We start from the raw sequence: 19,388 nt of genomic DNA, 5'->3' as shown, positions 1-19,388 counted from the left end.
TTACTAGCAAGGGATCCTTTTTTCACGTCTGTATTTATTATTCGTCTCTTATATCAAAAACACAATATCTTGGTATTAAGAGAAAATCTAGGTTTTCTAGATGACGAAAAAATCTAGGGTAATCATTTTCCGTAGTGATTAAACTCCATATGAATAATTATTTGTTTTTTATGTTTGTTAATTTTTATATATTAAGATTTTGACTTCTTAGATTATCTTTATGTATTTAGTAACTGCCAGTATACGGGCCTACACATGAGATGAGGCATTTTCTTATATGAATATACACTGTTACCGTCTTGACGTTTCCCTGTATTTCTCAATAATAATAATAACAACAACAATAATAATTAGCATTGTAGAATAGCTGGGGGTGCCAAGCCTTTCAGCACTTTACAGGAACTGTTTCATTCAATCTCATTAAAACCCTGAGGTTTCTACCCATTTGCCTCCACACCACGTTGATAAGTATTGTATTCTGTTTACAGATGGAGAAACTGATGCTTTAGGTAGTTAAGTGACTTGCCCAAGTTCATGTAGCTAATAAACGAAGGTGTCTAACCTGGAACCCACATCCACTCCCCTGGCCCAGTGTTCTTGCCACATTGAGATGAGGCCATTTAGAAAAGACCCCTTGTTTGAAAATCCCAGAGCAGTGTTTTCCCCCAGGTCCCTGCCATTGTGACCCGCTGCCCCAAGGGACAGGTTTTCTACTTTCTACAGAGGTGTGGGAAACACAAACATTCCTGAACACAGTAGCCTTTGTGCTGGCATTTCCCCCAAAGGCAGCAGGGAGGAGATATGGTAGGAGGGCACACTAGAGAGCTGCAGAGAAGCCGGACCCCTGCTGGGGAGCACCTAGGATCCTGCTTTTTGCAACCCAACTGTCTCACATACCCGTATGCGTATCTTGGGTGATGAGAGTTTTAGATATCACCCTTTGATTGTTCATGGAGGTGACAAACTTTCAGTGCCTTCCTCAACTTAATACAGTTTCATTTCAGTAAACCTATAAATAAATTCTCACAAAGCTCAGAGTAGCCAAACTTCAGGATCAAATGTAGCAATAAAAATATGGTGGGCATTTCAAACCTTGTTTCTTGGATAAGCAACCACATATTTTGTTTGTGTTTTTTTAGTCTCCTGCTACATGTTGACATAGTAAACCCCCTCTTAAGCTGAATGAGTGTTGGAATAGACTAGTCTGAATAATTGAACATTCAGGATAACCAGGAGGTGGTCTGGCTCCGCGGGGTTCTGTAGCCCAGGCACATCAAGGTCACTAGGGGGAACCATGGGAAATCACTTCTCACTCTCCAAGTCTCTACCTTTTATCTGTAAAGAGGGATAACATTAGTACCTGCCTTGTGGGCTATTGAATAAGACACCCTTGTAAACTGGCTAGCAATGTACTTAGCATACAATAAGACTTCAAGAAACGCTACCTGTTATTATCAATATTACCACAAAATTGTATTACAATTAGAGTGCAGGTAACATTGAACAATTATGTACAATTTAATCTTCCTCTGGTGATGCAGAAGGTCCTTTAGCCCCACATAGGCTTCCAGAATATTGTTCTGTGCATCAATTATCATTCTATAGGATTGTGGCTGTTGCAGATACGCAGTATTGACCCAGTTGTGCCTGCCCAGTGATTTACCAGATAATGCCTTTAAAAGAATAAACCTTGACAGCAGTCCGGTTTCTTACCACTTGAAAATAGAAGACAATTCCAGTTACTTTCATTTTCTACATGTCGAATAAAGAGGCATTGACCTGATAAAGTAGAGCTTACTCTGACCACAAGCTTGAGACCCAGTTGCTTCATTTTCTGGTTCCAGTTGGTGTCTTTTCTAATTAGTGTAGCAGCACGTCACCACAATCATTGGAAAGCTTTAATCATTTACATATTTTTCCTTATCTCTGAGAATGACTTAGAATGTTTTCTTCCAGTTCAATGGTTATTTTCACGAAGCTGCCAGGGATGGGTTTGAGGTACTTCACTGGGGCCTGAGGAAGATGACAGGAGAAGGGAAATTGCCTCCCCAAGTAAATGAAAGCTGGGTCCCCCTTCCGAGGACCTATAATAACCAGCTATACAAGCTGTTGGTCTGTGTGTCCTATTGATTTAATATGCTTCTAATCAGTACATAAAGCTATGGGCCTGCAGTGTTAATTTTTCATATGCTTACAAAGTACCCTTTGATTTTCTGTCACACGTTAATTACAGCGTTTTGCCATTAAATAGGAAGCTTTGTGTAAACTAATTACTAGGTAATCATTGTCTACTGCAAGCGTGCTGTTTGTACCTTTTATTTTATTCTAAAAATGCACAGATCTCACAGTCTGGAAACACTCTACCTTCCAGCCATTAGCTCTCACTAATTCATAGCATTATTGTGGTGAGAGTGTAGGAGTTGTAATTGTTGTGGTATCAGAGCTGTTAATTACCGGAGTAAACAGTTGAAATGGTGCCAAGGTCTATTGTACAAGGCAGAGAAAAGGAGGTTTAAATGCTACTCCCACCATCTGGGGACTGGGGGAGAGGCAAATGCTTGAGAACAGCAGTGAGGCGCTATGGCCGCCTCAGCTCCAGGGTTGGCGGCCATATGGATCTGGAATATTTTGAATCAATTGAATTTAACTGCCAGTTTTTTGCAATAACAGCGTGGAAGGAAGGAATAAAGCAAAAGATGAGAGAGACGAGAATTGGTTAGTGTTTTCACATCCAGGAAGTCCCCCTTGGAGTTGTTTTGGAAATATCTGCTTTGCTGAAAACCACAGAGCAGGCACGGGTATTTGGAACAGATTCAGAACGAGTTTTACTCTCCGCCTACGACTGCGCCATTTGCTTCTGGTCGTCTGTCCTCCGTGCCCCCGGGTGAGAGAGGGATGCCCTTGAGAAGACTCGGACTTTCCTATCATTGTACCAGATCCAACAAAAAATCCTCACTTTTGGAATTCACTGATTTATTACCCTGGTATTTTCACCAGCACGGTCTGTAGAAAGAACGCAATAATAAAAACATACAGCTATCATAACTGCCTCAAGTATGTCCACCCGTACGCGTGGAAATACCAAAGAAGGTACGGCTCTTCATTCTGATTAAGAGAAGTAAATTGCTCGCCCGTTCCTTTTGTATAAAATTAAAATAAAACCCCTCCTGATAGTGTCTCATTTCGTTCCACAAATTCACCCCTCTCCTCTACCACTTGAATGAAAAATCAGAGTCCAAAGGGCATATGTGTTTTCTTTTGTTTTCAATTTCCAGTTAAAGAGCTTTTTTAGCACATACAGTTTTCCGAACCAACGCTATTTCTCTAACTGGTAAGAAAGAGACCTATTACCAGTAATAATTATGGCCACTTCCACTGGCGGTTGATTTTGAAACTGCATGGTTTCTGCTGTAAAAAAAAACGCATCATCTTTAAAACACTCATGTATTTACTTGATGTCACTCCTATTTCGCACAATTCCCTTTAAACCCATTTTCCCACATTAAAAATATTTTTTAAAAATCTGCCACTTGCAGCTGTAGCTACTTTTTAATATCATTCCCAAACCGTGAACATATTCTTCTTTTTTTAAACCACCCTGGATTATTTATTTTTAATTGTTCCTTTAGCAGATGTTGGAGTAATTCAGGGCATAGTGTAAACAACTCCTTTACAGAGAGAGATCACAGACTGCCACGTGCACCAGGAACCAAGGGCAGTGTTTGTTGGGCTTTTAGGACAGCAGTGTGGGCCCTGGGGGGGCCGGGCAGGGGGGAGGGCAAATTTCCTGCTTTCGTGTGTGTGCAAAGTTCAATTAAGAATTTCAAGAAACGCTTCGTCTTGATCTACTGAAACCCCCAGCATGCAGCGCGACAGAGTGAACCTGGAAAGAACACCACGGCCCCCTGTGAGGAGGAGGAAAAGAAACAGCAGTGTAAGTGCTGGAAAGTTGAAAGGGAATGAACCTCTCTAGCGTTTCCGGTCGGGGTGAAGCAGTTGTGCTGAGCTTTGGAATGGAGGCACAACATATGTGCCTCAGTTGGACAAAATGCTTCCCCCGTCAAATCAACTGTTAGGCCTGCATGTTGGTACAAGGTGGAGGCCCACATAATGAGGGACAGACTCCTCGAGAAACCGCGAGTGGATAATGCTACGTAAGTATGGAATTATATACCGCGTTTTCACCATTCTGTTTAATGAGAGCCGCCACCGCAGCGAATCCCTTGCCACACAGCCGAAATGGGCCATTAGCTATCAAGGGAAAATTGTCTTTGCCGCTTTCAGCAGATGGAGCAAATATTTTACAAAGCAATTTTACATACCAAAAACATTTGTGTGCCTTGGTAATGTTGGCTGTTTTACATTATGTTACCTTCTACAGCAGCATAATTTTCCATCTCATCGAAGGCAAAGTTGGCATTTTTGATTTTTAAATTCTCAATTAACAATTAAACATGGAGTATTAAAGCAGTCCTTAAACTTTAAGTAGGTGTGGGAAGTAGTTTATGGCTTGCTGAAGACATTTTCATTTTTCCTTCATCTTCTCAGCATATTTTCGCACTCTAAAGAGGGACTGCTCCTAATGATCTTAATGGAGAGAAATGAGTGGAAACTTCACTACTGATTGCAGAATGAGAGTAACCAACGCACCGACGATCAGAACGTTTGCTGGCTGAAAGCGTCCAGCACGGACGGTGGGCACACCGTTGGGCCTGCCCGTTTGTATCCGCTTAAAATGTTTAAACTTCAAGTAACAGAAAATCCGACTCAGAATGGCTTGACTATCTCAGCTCCCTGAAAAATCCAAGGATTAGACTGACTTTGGACAACGCTTAACCCAGTGGCTCAATACCACGAAGGACCCGGTGACTCTCCATCTCTCCTCCTCCTTGCCCATAATGTCTGCTCCATTCTAAGGCTGGCTGTCCGCGGGGTGGCAAGATGGCTGCCAGTAGCTCCTGGAGATGTCCTTGATCAAGACAATAGGAAGCTAGAACATTGTAGTTGAGGGTGAGCCACTCTCAATCAACTTGTACAGCTAAGAATGAGGGAGGGGCTGCTCCTGACAGGGAGTTTGGGACATCGTTACCCTGAACCAGGGGACAAAGACGCTGGGCGGCCAACAACAGATGTCCACTCTACCACTTTTTCATCAATTTGACAGCACAGCCTTACATCACATGTGGATGATCTAATCTGACCCAGACTGACCATTTATGCCCGCTGATAGTAGTTACAGAAACAGATCCCATTGCATTATGGCATACTGGTAGCAACCGGATTTGAATCCCAGTTTGCTACTTCATGGCTGTGTGACATGAAATGGGAATGATAATATCTACTCCGAGACTGGCTTTGAGATAATAAATATAAAAGATCTCTGGCACAGGCCTGCCACATGGTAAGCTTTCAGTAAGTGAGAGCTATTATTTTACCTAAAAAATGACTACAGCGGTAAATGCATCCTGTGCACAGCAAAGCAACCTTTCTAAATTCGCCCTCAAATTTGGAATCCCTCCCTTCTCTCCATCTTTGTGCCACCGGCCAATTCAAATCCTGAGCACCTTTGATGGTGCCCACACTTTACCCTCTGAAGGAGGCTGCAAGGCTGGTGAAAAAGACTCACCCAGGAGTCTGAGGCAGCCAGAGAGCTCCTGCAATCTCACTGCGTGATTGCGGGAGTTCCAGCCCCTCTTCTGTGACATGAGGCATTTGACTTAGACGATCCATATGGCCCCTTTCAACACTGACAGTCTTGCTTAGTTTTTTAGGTCATTGTCCTGCCCTTCTGACCGTATGCCACCCTCCATTCCTGCATTTAGGGATATCAGAAATCTTCATAAAGCAGAACAATCTAGCTAGTTCCCTTGGTTTTTCTTTTGAACACCACCAATATGTGATGTGAGACTGGAGGTGATTAGCTAAGAAGTTATTTTCCTTAATCCATCACTGCAGATCTAGCAAAGAAACTTCTAAAGTAAAGTGAGTTTTGGTGGGATTGATATTTAGAGCATTCTAATTTGTATTCCTTCTTTCTCCCCTCCCATCCTCCCCAACACACACACACACACACACACACACACACACACACACACACACACACAGACTTTACCTGGGAAAGGTAACTCTCTGGAGTTTGAAGCAGCTTTAGTCATTGAGGGCAGCATTAAATTGGATATGCTAGCGGCTTCCCCTGAGAGATCGTGAATTTCCTTCAGTCAAATATCTCTCCCTTCAAATTTACACTTTCTTGATAGAAAAAGAGAGTGGGCTGAGAGGCAAGGTCCATGCTTGATAGACAAGACTCTCTAGGATGCCTTGGTTGGGCGGAGGGAGGCCCTGGGCCCTACGCTCTGCAGGTATCTTGGAACCTTCCAAGGTCATGACTATTGTCAGTGCACTCTGGGGGTACATGTGGGTACTGGAGAAAGCCCGTGCAATGGCAAAGATGGGGCCGGAGTTTCTCCCGGATGGGAACTGCTCTAGAACCCTCAGCTCCACAAAGGCCAGCAGCTAAGGTGTGCTGGCAGAGCCAGTGCAATCATGATGGAAGAAACATCTGGAATTCTGAATTTTTTTCCAAAAAGGAAAGTGAATTTTTCTAACGTCTGTTTATCATCCACAAGGTACATACTTTCCTTCCCACACCCCCAGAGTTGTTAGCTCTAAACGATTTACTCCGCGAGGGTGATGGGACCTCTGAACCACTGACTGGTAGTCTACCACCTTGATGTGACTCACTGAGGTGAAACCTTCTAACTACTCACTTCACAAGCTTGTAGGATAGAGGAGATGTCCGCCCCCCATTGCGGACTTACAACAGACATTTTATGTATAAGTATAAATACACACACACACATATAGTCCTATACAGACACACTTTGGGAGGGTGAAAAGGGCAAAGAAAGCAAGCTAGCACTCATTCCCACGACCTCCCACATTTTTCTGTCTTTAGCCCCGTGTTAAAAATCATCCAGTAACAGAATCTGACAAAGCAACAAGCCTCTTCATTCTAGGAGCGTCTGCCTCCCATTTGTAAAGCAGGGGACACGATACCGCGCAGGCCTACCTCAAAGCGCCACTGTAGGGACCGAGAGAGCTCATGAATGTGAGCCTACTCTGATAAAGGAGAGTATTTTACTTTCCCACGAACCTGGGGGTCTGTCTGGTGTGGTTATGCACGTGGGAGCACGCAGGCGCCTGGGTGTCCTCGGGTTCATTTTGAAGGGAATAAGCCTGAATTCACTACAGATCTCCCCTTACCAGCATCTGCCCTTAACGGTGTGGTAACTGCGTTTGAACTATGCAAAATGATCATCGCTAGAGAGCAGAAACTATTCTGACACTGAGAACTGGCATCTGACATCAGACGGCCCTTTGTGGCCATTGAGCCCATGTTGCTCCCCAGAAGAGGGTGGTGCTCCTTGGTTGCCTCGCCACAGCGGTCATGGACTCCTCTGCACCCGGCTCTGAGCTCCGGCCTCACCCACCCATGCACAGGCAGCTTCCGAGTCCCCAGCAGAAACTGGGCTGTGGAGGGTTGTTGATGGGGCTGGCGGAGACAAAACAGAGCTCTTACATGGAATGTCAGTTTGCTGCCTTTCCGTGAATCTATGAGCCGCAGATCCTGCTGCACTTGCATGGTTTGGATCCGTGTGGTAGGGGTGGGGCGACAGTTCTCTTTTCATTGGTACTAAGGCCGTTCTTAGTATAAGCCGCCTATTTCCCATCAGACGCTTTCAAAATAAATTCATGGAATAGTTAACACCTCCCCCTTATTCCAACCCGTATCTTTTTCTTAGAGAGTTAACCATGGCCCCAAGCTGCCTCGGTGTGCCCCAGCACCCCCTAGCGAACACCACCCCGCCAGTGCCTTCAGCTGTGTACTTCTCATGATGGGACACGATTCATCCTCCAGATTCCTGCAGCAGACTTTCCTCTAGGAAATGTACCCCCTTGCTGTGGCTTTGTGCACAGCATAAATGCTGCGGATCCGGCACGGTCGGGCGCGACGGCTGGCTGTGTAAGCAGAGGCAGCGGCGGCCGCTTGGCACCGTGTCCAGACGCCTCACACGAGCCTCAGCCCTACGAGTTAATTATTGGCCCTCACAGAGCATGTTGCGTCTGAGGTGACACTTCATAAATGTCACCTCATTTATCTTCCCAATGCCCCTCAGAGGCAGGGAATCCCATAAAATCCACCCAGGAAGCATTGGTGGTTCTTAAGTGGTCATCCCCCCAGGTGGTTCCTAGGCAGCAAGGAGGGAGGCCTGTTGAGTGGTTTCACATCCTCCCTTATTCTGGAACTTCAGCTGTTCAGGGCTGGGTCTGTGTTTACTACTGTCATGACTCATTCCACATTCAGTTCCCCGTGCAGAGCACGAGGGCAAATGACCTCAAAGCCACTGACCCCACCAGGAGGGAGCCCCCGCGGAGCTGGAGAGCACAGAGAAAGGATACCCAGCTGGTGACAGAAAAGGCTTCCTGGGAGAGGCTGGACTGGGACTAACTCAGGATGGGGAGGAGGCAGCCAGGGGAGGAAGTGGAGGAAGGCAGGCTGAGGAAAGAGACTGAGCCAGGGGAGGTTGGGGCGAGGCTGGGAGCTGCAGACGAGAGAGGTGAGGCCACATTAGGAATCGCAGGTGGAGTCACAGTGGCCCCTCTTCACGCATTGTCTGGGGAGTCCCAGCTTGATCCTCAAGTTGATCGAGATCTAGTTTCAAGATTTAGGTAGCAAGGTTTCCACCTGTTCCCTCACTGACTCCACTCCATCTCCACCCCCTAAAACACACAGACACTCTTTTCCCCTAGCTCAGCTCCTTAAAAGGAAGGCCTGACATTTTGTCATTTTCCTCCGATTGCTTCTATTGTGGTAAATACATATAACATAAAATTTACCATCTTAACATTTTTAAGCGTACAGCCCAGTGGTGTTCATAACACTGGACATATGTTCATAACACTGGGCAGCCATTGCCACCATCCATCTCCCTAGCTCTTTCCATCTTGTAAAACTGGATCTCTGTACCCATGCAACACCAACTCCCCATTCCCCCTGCCCCCAGTCCCGAACGGCCATCACTATAATGTCTGTCTCTGTGATTTTGATACTCCTCATACCTGTAATTGATTGATATATGCATGAGTAAATGAATTATTTCATTTAGACTGTCTTGATATGAATAGCCACATGGCAGATGACGGTGCAGATGTTTTAACACTTTTCAGAAGCACGGCAGGAAAGAAGACCCTTTAATCACGGGGGAACAGAAAAGAAGTCTCCACTGTTGTGGGGGATGGCCTGGCCTGCAAGGCTTCCCACCTTGACACTGGGCTTTCCTGAGTAGGGTGGGAATCGACAGCCATGCTCGGGCGTCCCAGCTTGGGGCACCTCATGAATCACTGATAATTGGTCTTCTTCAATAGAGTAGAATGCTTTTAATGGAAAAAAGTATCAAACAAAAAGAAAGGTGGGTTTGGAGGACGGTGTTCTAAGAAGGAGCAACGAGGGTGTCCAGGTTGTTGGAACTCCGAGTTGTGTATGCTTGTTTATGATATGGAGACCTGAGGCGATGTCCAGTAAAAAGCAGAGGAAACGTGTACATGGTGCAGAATAGGGAAGGCAAACGGCCCCCTGCTTTGACAGCAATTTCCCTGCCTCCACCTCCCAAGGCAAAGGCTGGCGGCCTGAGCCAGCTTCCCCAACCCTTCTGAACAGACCTCCAGGCCCTGCACAGTGATTCATCCTGAACTTGCTGGCCAGGCACTCTCCCTTTCTCACTGGCATTTTTGTTTTGTAGTCAAGCACTTACTAAGCTAACTAATGAGACTCTCCCACCAGGATTTTCTGGATATTTCAGAAATTATTCAGATTATTTGGACCCGCCTAGAGTATATTCTCAGATATATGTCTTCTATTATAGATTTTCAGAGGGCACTGGACCCAGAATGAAACAGGTATCCCGAGGAGCTGGGGGTGGGGAGCGGGGCGACGGGACAGTCACTTTTTTAATGTCAGGGAAGCTGGAAATAAATGAGTATACAGATGATTTCTAAGATTCCTCTCAACCCCACTCACCAAAGCGGTAGCTTCTTTTCCAATTCTTCCAAACTACTGAGCACTCACATATGGATCCAGAGGGTCCCTAGCAACCCAAAGCAAGCCCAAGTTTTTCTTATCAGTGCCCCATATTTTGAATATGAATACTGCCCATCAAATGGTTTTATATCTAGTGCCCTGTCCTACTTCTGCCAGAAATAAAATCTAAAGAGTTGGCTTCTATTTGAAAATTTTTAAAGCGTCTACTAAGACTATCCAAAAACCAAGCAAAACAAAACAACATGGCCCTGGCAACTGGAGGCTTTTGATATCAAAAAGTCAGGCGTTTTATTCTTTAGGGGATTTCCAGCTATTTTCATTTTGACAAGGGACTCGAGGTTTGGGTTGATTAATGATGGTAAGGGGCCTTGTCTCGGGTCTAGTCAGCTGAGGCTGTGACCTAGTGGGGAATGCCAGCCCCCCTCCCCACCGTACTCTTCCAACCTGCTCCCACCTATAATCCCACCTTTGTAGCATCAGCCTGAAGTTTAAGGCTTTGATCCCATGGCTCTAGGATGTGGAGGCCCCCCAACAAGGGCGAAAGGACACAGCTCAAGAGATGGAGGTGCCAAAGAAAGACCCTTTCAACTCCGTAGTTTCTCCCAGGGTCAGCCCTGTTAGGGTCATAGAATAAAAAACGTTTGGGGCTAAAGGATCTTAGGGACAAGGTAACTAACCCCCATCTTACAATAAAGGGAAACTGAGGCCCGGGGGGAAGAGGCTCACTGCCCAAGGACACTCAGCTGGTGAGCTGCAGCGGGTCTGCAGCCGGATTTCCTGATGTCCAGACAGAAGGCTGCCCTTTGGAGACAATAGGCACGACTAGCAGCAATATTGAGGGGCCAAATCACTTTGAAATATGAAAACTGAAATGCCTGGAAAATTAGAGAAAAATTTCAAAATGGCTTTCTGACTCTGGGTAAACAGTAACCACATTTTTTTTGCCTGTTGGAGGCCTGGTTTTTAATCACTCCACAAGCAGTTTTCATTTCTGTAGTAAAATTGCTTGTGGTTCTATTTAATTTGTTTCTGCAGGAGCCAGCTTTGGTGAAGATCTCCGAGGAGCTGGCGGGCATTTTAGCACAGCACGCACAGCCAGTCAATGAGAAACGGTTCCCGACGTGGAGGAAATTCCTCCAAACATTTCTCAGTCAAGGTAAATAAGACTGTAAAGCTTCTACTGAGGATTGGTCTACACAACCTTGAATTCCAGTTTTGGGTCAACCTCGCACCGATTTAAATACCTTGCCTCTCTTGTGTTGGTTTAGTAAGTGCTCCTACGAGCAGACTTTTTTCCCTCTTTCCAACTTTGTCTCAATATTTAACTTGCACTCAGCCTCTTATGGAAATAGGAGCTGAGCACACCAAGCGTGGCAGGCATAGCTCAAGATTCGACCCTGCATTTGCACCTCAGACTTGTCCTGACAGGTAGGCTTTGGAATCGGATGACCTGGTTATGGAACTCATCCCTGACCTTGAACAAGGTTCTGAAACTCTCAGAGGCCCAGTGTCCTCCCTTAGCTACTTCACAGGGTTGCTGGGATGATTCGACGCAGTACAGATGTGAAAATTTCTACCACGCAACCTCTACATGGGTATTTAATATGTGTTAGTTTCCCCTTCCCTTTTTTTGAGACAGCAGAAATGGTCTCACCTCCCGTTCTGATGGCAGAATTTCTTAGTAAAGATCTTCCGCTGTCCTTTCATCCCCCTGACCCACCCTTATCATCTAAGGACACAAGGAGATCTATGGACGAGGAGCTGAATGGAGCGAGTGATACTTGTCCCCAGTTGCAGAGGTCCCTCCCTGTGGGGACCATATGCCCACGCAAGGCCCCTCACTCCTAGGAGGTTACAGCATAAGGCAGATATTCCTACCTGCTTACCCACAGGAAGGACATGAGGAGACTGGTATAACTGGCCACAGAAGATATCTTTACACTCAATTCACCACTGTCAGGTGATAATAAAAGTGCTTATATTAACATTAATATATGATAATATCATAACAAGACGTCAGATAAGAGCAGCAGCAACCACACAACACTGATCCCAGCACAGTGGAGATGACATCATGAGCACCAGGAAGTGTTTATCACGTGCCAGACACTATGCTAGGCATATGCACATTAATTTATTTGATCCCCCCAACAATCCTATCAGGCGGGTACCATTATCACCCTGGTTTTACAGAAGGGGAAACAGAGGTACAAAAGACTAAGTAACTCGCCCCAAATCACCCCGTGAATACATAGCAGAGCCAATAAGAGCCTACCTCTATGTTGTTCCAGGAGTCCTGGTGGGATCCAGCGGGTATATTTATCAAGGAACACATCCTAACTCAGTGTATGAGAGAGCACCAGAAAGGACAGATGCGTGGCTTGTTGGAATGCACGGGTGGGCATGTGGAGTGGGAGGGAGTAGCGAACACCCTGTGAATGAATTAGTCAAGCTAGTGGTTGGATGGTCAGCTTATAAGCATGATGCAAAAAGGGGTTCTTTGCTGGTGCGGGGAGAAGGGGAGATGATGCATGATCTCCAAAGTGCTCTCAAATCTAAAGTTCTGTGATTTTCCAAATTTTCATGCGCACCCACTGACAGAAAAGTAAAACTAAGCGTCAGCCCCAGATGCATAAATGGGAGAAAATAAGGTACCTACAACAAAAGTGGTCAATAAGGGATTCCTTTTGTTAGGACAGGGTGACCCTGAAGATTTCTAGGTGCATCTAGGACAGGACTCAGGAGTTTCCAAATCTTCTAAGGTCAGCCTGCAAACTGTCCTCTAATCTCGTTATTGTCGTGGGAGCTTTGTAGCTGAGAAAGGGTTTTCCCAGCCACTGTCTCACCTTAGCTATATAACCTCAGGTCTAGGCTGTGCTTCGACCTCGTTCATCTCTACCCTTGCTTCCTTTCTTTCAGCCATGTTGTAAACACGGTAACTATGGGGAGCAGAACAAGCTTTATTAAGCCAATTTTACAGACAGAGAGACGGGCTCAAAGCTAGGAAGTCACTAGGGCAAAACCACACAAGTATGTGGTGAATGGGAACACAGTTAGACCCTACAATTTTAACATGTCTCAAAAACCCAGTTCCAGGAAGTCATGTGTTTCCAAACCTCTGCCTGGCTCTAAGCCCAGTGCATTCAGCAGGCCCTGCATAAATGCTCACTGACCAAGCCAGGCCGTCCCTCCTGGTTTCCCAACTCTCGTGCCACATCTCTCACCACCTTGCACTCTTGCCTGTTTTGTTTCCCTTCTGCTCTCTCAATCGTGCTTATGGCCACAAAACGTGCTACAGGTGCAATTTCTGCCTTGTCACAGGACTATCATCAAAAGCAATATACTTTTTAAAAAGAGGAATTAATTGCTTTGAAAGGAAAAAAAGTTAACAGCGAAAAAAACCATGGTCATAATGCTGAGAAAACAGTACAAATAAGCTACTTTGAAGTAAAAAAACAAAAACAAAACAAAACAAACCCCAAAAAACCTCAAGTAATCTTGTAAGTATAGAGGATAATGCGCTTCCACTGAGGCACAATCCTTCAAAATCTAGGTGACAGATAAAGCCACAAAGTTAATTCACTCGGAGAGGTGCAATCGGTATTTGTGTTTGTTTTTGTGGATTTTGTTGCATTCACCTTGCTAGTTCCCCAACAACTTGTGTCTCGGTGCAGCACACACTACTAGGCCCCATTTAAAGAAAAGCGCATCTCCTACTAACTAAATAGATAAATCAGTTTTCCTTCTGATACTCAGCTTTCCTTAGGGCCGGCTCCAAACAAACTTATAGACACTTAAGGAAAGTGCCTTTTATATACAGTAACAGATGGCTGCCTTTGAGAATTGCTAAAAATCTCAGAATCTAACCATATAGGCTGTTCAAAGCCTGTGGGCAGTGGTCACGTCCTAGCAAATTTGTGAAATATGCACCAAGTTTATCTTAATACTCTCGGGCTCCAGAGGCCACCCTGTCTAGGGAACACTTTGTTGTTTTTACTTTTAAGTTATGCTATTTTATTCTTTATAAATAATGCTGAAATACTTTTTCTATAAAAGGTATATATACAGGAAGATTTATGTTAGGCCTAACAACAAAGTATCCGGGCCGTGTAAATTTTGCAGACGTCACTAAGCTAACTCACAAAATTAGCCAGGGCTCCTGGCGTTGCTGTGGCTGAGCGTCAGGTTGGCCTCCAAGATTTCCGTTATTCAGAGCAAAAGGTAAAGTGTGACAAATTATAAAGTTCTCATTATCAGTAGGGACCCTTCTTCAAGAATGGCAGCATCTCCTGCGCACTATATTTTAAAAAATGTTTGACAAGTGGCATTGTGTAGGAATCCTTTGACATAATAGTGTTCTCTTGTTCCTGATAAAAGTCCTAACCTGTCAAAACTTCAAAAATCGGTGAGGTTGAACAGAAAGAGCACTTGTCCTCAAGGTATAAACGCAGACGACGGGTAGTTCATTCCCCCTGAGGGATTTGCCTATAGTCCTTAGGTCCATTGTCTCTGTTATGAATAGGCACAGCCTTGATGACCTTATGGCATCTTTATGGTGAATGAAAACTGACATTCATTGAGTCCTAGTATATGCCAAGTACTGGGATAAATACTATGGATACAGTATCTCTAAGATCACAACAATCTGGTGAGGTAGGTTCTATCATGACCATTTTATAGATGACAAAAGAGGAAGTTCAGAGAATTGAAACTACTTGCCCAAAGTCTCACAAGACATGGCGGCTGCAGGATCTGAGCCCACGTCCTTCTGCCAAAGCCTGGGCTCTTTCCTCCTGTGCTAAGTGGACACAATCACGTAAGCACGCCTTTTCACCTACTCCATGCTTTTCCCACCAGGAGGCACGATGGAAGCGTACCCACCTGCAGAAAGTGTCACCAACCTGACGGTGGACATGCTGATCGAGCCCAGTGGAGAAATGAGAGTGCTGTCCACGGGGGACCAGCTCCATGCAGAAGGCCCCTTCATTTCTACTGGTACCACCATGCCTCAGACCTCAGTGGATCCCCAAGTTCTCAGTTCTTTGTGCCTCAAAATCGGAAACGCTTGTAAAAAGAGAAATGTGGTTGGTTACTTTTCTATAGACCTGGTGACATTTATTGATCCAACCACCATGGAACAGCAGGTAAGTTGATGCCGTGTGAAATACTAAAATAGGTGAAGACTCCATACTGTCTGCTCCTATACAACAGGGAGTATCAGGGAGTTGCTCAGAGGCAGTGCTCCTCGGAGGAGTGGGCTCTGTAAATTCAGCATTTATAGGGTCTGTGCCCAGGATCTTCTCGTTCAGGTACTGCTGGAGTTTCAGTGACTGCAACTCATCCCACACAGCTCTATTGATGGGCCTCAAATCTGCCCATTAGTGTTCTGCCCGTGTCTTATCATGAGACTATTTTATGCCATCCAGGGATTGAACTCGTCTAAAACTTGTGCTTAAATAGAACGTAGGTCACTAGAAAGGCGTTAAGCGAGTCCTTGTTTCCGTTCCTTTTCTTATCAGTAGTTCACAGCAACTTAGGTTGTCCGTTTTCTCTTCTAAAAAATGTATTGGGACGGACATATTTCATCAATATAAAAAGGCCATAATAATCATGTAATAAACATCACGTGCCCCCACTCAGTTTAAGAAATAAAGCGGGGCACCTGGGTGGCACAGCGGTTAAGCGTCTGCCTTCGGCTCAGGGCGTGATCCCAGCGTTATGGGATCGAGCCCCACATCAGGCTCTTCTGCTGTGAGCCTGCTTCTTCCTCTCCCACTCCCCCTGCTTGTGTTCCCTCTCTCGCTGGCTGTCTCTATCTCTGTCAAATAAATAAATAAAATCTTTAAAAAAAAAAAAGAAAGAAAGAAAGAAAGAAAGCGGTGCCAATACCACCTACAGTCCTGCACGCTCCTTGCCAATCCTCGTAATGGGGCCCTTCCTCCTCCCCGAGGCAGCCACCGGCTTATGACTGGGGCTCTGATTCCTTTCCATATCTTTACGCTTTGATAACGCATGGAGGATTCCATAAATGATAGTTTCATTTTGCATGTTTTAAAACTTTTTATAGATCATAACATACTATATATTATTGTTATTATGTAACATGCTTTTATTTATTCAATATGTCATCTGTAAGATTTTTCATATGCACATGTGTGGCTCTGACATATAATGGTTTAGGTAACTTTAGCCTTTTTTGCTTTGCTTCTCACCGCCCCCACCAAAATTATAATGTTTAGATTCAGTACGACTTCACAGGACTCAGTTTTAAAAACATTTAGTTCTACCTCTGTAAGTGCTGGGTGACCAGACCTCCACCGACAGTGTGAAATGGCCTCTGCCCTCGCTCTCCCGATATCCTCTGGCCATCCAACATTGTAAATGTAGTTTAGTTATCTTATATCCATTATTCTCAGTTTTATGATTCTCCATTTCAGTCAGATGATGGTTTCAAAGTGAGAGTTTATGTTTTGGGCAGCTTTCAGCTTGCTCAATAATCATTTTCCATTTGCCTTCCTGGACCCTCGATCGGTTCTGCATTCCTTTCTCAGGCCCACACACTGAGAGTGAAAGAACGAACTGAAGGGGATCCAGAAATCTCCCTGGGGTAGAGGGAGGATAGAAACAATGCCCTCTGGTGAAAGAGCTGGGTGGCAGGGAAGCAGGGGAGGCTTCCCTCCCCAAACATTTGTCATGAGGAAGGAGGATTCAATCTGTGATCACTGGGGCGGTAGGAGGATGGAACTATGGGGACTGTTGACTTGTGGTTTCTACTTATTCAAGTTTGGTATGGGGAAAATTGCATGGCAGGGAGAGGGATCTTAAAACACAGAGCTGCTCCCATCTCTGGTCTTACTACCCTGCTGGGCTTCAGGGATTAAGGTCCCACCCTTACCTTGGCTGGTCCCATGTGCCCTGACAGACTTTTCTCACCTAACTCGCCTCTTTTTCTCTCTTCCAACCACACTGGCCTCTCTCAGTCCCCCTTACTCATCATACTACTTCCTGCCACGGGGCCTTTACATGTGCTGCCCCTCTGCCTAAAATGCTCTTGCCTCTTCTTTTTCACCTAGTTAACCCCCTTCCCATCCATCATTCTTCAGCTTGAGCCACACTTTCTTAGGGAAGCTTTCCCTGACCTCTCTGACAAAGTCTAGTTTCCCTGTTCTTTGTCACCGGGTACCTCTCCCTCCCACCACTTTATCTTAGTTACAATTTTAAACTTATTTATATGATTATGTGATTACAGCTGCCTCCCTCTGTAGATTGTAAGCTCTCCAAGGAGATGTACGATGTCTCTTTTTGCTCCCCACTCAATTCTCAGCACTATTTCTGCCCTGGCCCAAAGTAGGTGTTCAGTAAGCATGTGTGGAAGGAAGGAAGGAAGGAAGGAAGGAAGGAAGGAAGGAAGGAAGGAAGGAAGGATGGATAGAGGTATTCTAGCAGATACTAGATGTGTGCCAAGCTTTTAGAAAATGAATTCAGGCATCAGTTGATGAATGAGATAAATAGTAAACCATGATTCTGTGATTTTATCATATTATGACCTCTCCTTGTCCCTTCCTGTTAATACTTGAATATATGGTCATCTGTGTTACAATTTTCAATAGAACAACATTAGAGGAAGTGCACAGTGAGCACACCAAAGGGGGTTTTTACATTGGCAAGGGAAGTAGATTAGCTCTATCTGTGTGTAGATGGGTATATATAATAAAATACAATAATATACAAAAATACATATAAAATGATATAATTATATATATAATAAAAGTATAAATTAAAAAGTATAAATAGAAATATATTAAATTTTTATTTATAATAAGTGTAACGTATATATATAATGAAAATTTTTTTTTCAAAATCACTGGCATACTCTAGCCATTTTGCAAGTAACATCACTTCAGAAGGCACCTTAATTTCTTTCCTAGTTGGCATGCTTAGTGGTATCAATGAAGAGACTGGCATATTATCGTCTCATTTTTGCCAGTCTAATAGGGGGAAAAATGTTATCTTGTTTTCCTCAGTATTTCTTTGATTTTTAGTGATGATGCACATCTCATTTGTTGCCTCTTTATATATTTTGTCTTAATTCCCTTATCGTATCTTTTACTCCACTTAAATTGGACTATAATACAAATGTTGGTTTGTGGAAGCTCTTGGTACATAAGCAACTCTAACCCTTTGGTCGTTATACGAGTTACAAATACGCTCTTCCAGAGTGCCACTTGTGACTTTTCCTCCTTTTTTCCAGCCATGTTTCTCCGCCATAAAATCGTTACTTTTCCTTTGTCATTGATTAGTAATATTTTGTAGAAAGGTGTTCCAAGAGTACATCAATATTTTATTCCTCATCAAATTTCCACCCACGAAACTTAGCAACCATTGCCAGCTTTGTCCTGAGTCTGCCATCACTGTCATAGTGGTAACTTTCTATTTCTATCATGCTTTCTACATTTATTAATTGGCAATCTATTGCAAGCAAGAGTTTTTCTTTCGCCATCTTTCATTTATGTATGTGTCCATACATGTGTTTATACTAGTTTGAATGTGTGAGTTTCTATTTTCTTCAGTTGTATTTTGATGTTTTCATCACTTTGATGCCCAAATTGTCCCAGATTTGACTACTGGGAGAACTTCAGGGTGACTCTTGTGTCCTTTTGACATGTCCCCATCATTCTTTGAGCACTGTCTTACTTTCTATCACAAAGAGATATTCCAGGTTCATCTTACATTTTCCCTGCTGCGGACCTAGAATCAACCCAAGAGCCCTGGGTCCTTTTAGTGGAAGATGGTATTAAGATCTGGGCTTAGTACTGTCATTGCTACTGGACTGTCACTGCTTCTGGTTGCTCTCAGTGGACAGAGCTCAGAAGTACATGTATTGTATATGTACCATACACACAGAGATACACACACACACAAATGAATGCATCTATAACTATTCCTATATCTATCAGTGTATAAATTTTAAAACCATGCATTTCTGCCAATATCTGTAATGCCAATCTAACACTTCAGGACTCTTTCTAGACCTCCCCTTCACCACACTTATAAGTACTTTCTCCAACAGTGAGAAACCTGAGTCTCTTTACCCTCAATATGTTTGCTTCTTCGCTCAATTTACTTGTTTGTTCAATGTACCAACCTCCCAACCAATCCTGCTGTCATCACCTGCCACATCTGTGGCCCATCCATGTACCTCCTGTACTTGGACACAGAACCCTGTCATTTGTGTTTTATTTGTAAAGCTCTTTTCCATTACTGAAGTTTCAAATCATCGAATCTAGTT

General features: G+C 44.3%; 1 protein-coding gene across 7 annotated transcripts in view; it reads left to right on the top strand.

Annotated features, from left to right (window-relative positions):
• Window positions 1-19,388, top strand: part of IQCH (IQ motif containing H) — a 197,113-nt gene that overhangs the window by 126,129 nt on the left and 51,596 nt on the right. For all 7 annotated transcript variants that reach the window (XM_008708553.2, XM_040643069.1, XM_040643068.1 and 4 more), the window contains 2 exons: window positions 11,135-11,255; window positions 14,957-15,243. In XM_008708553.2, the coding sequence (XP_008706775.2) occupies window positions 11,135-11,255; window positions 14,957-15,243 (408 nt within the window). The remainder of the gene's footprint in view (window positions 1-11,134; window positions 11,256-14,956; window positions 15,244-19,388) is intronic.

The sequence above is a fragment of the Ursus maritimus genome, unplaced genomic scaffold, assembly GCF_017311325.1.
Source record: "Ursus maritimus isolate PB19 unplaced genomic scaffold, ASM1731132v1 scaffold_27, whole genome shotgun sequence".
Classification (NCBI taxonomy): Eukaryota; Metazoa; Chordata; class Mammalia; order Carnivora; family Ursidae; genus Ursus; species Ursus maritimus.
This window is presented reverse-complemented; position numbering and strand designations above follow the sequence as displayed.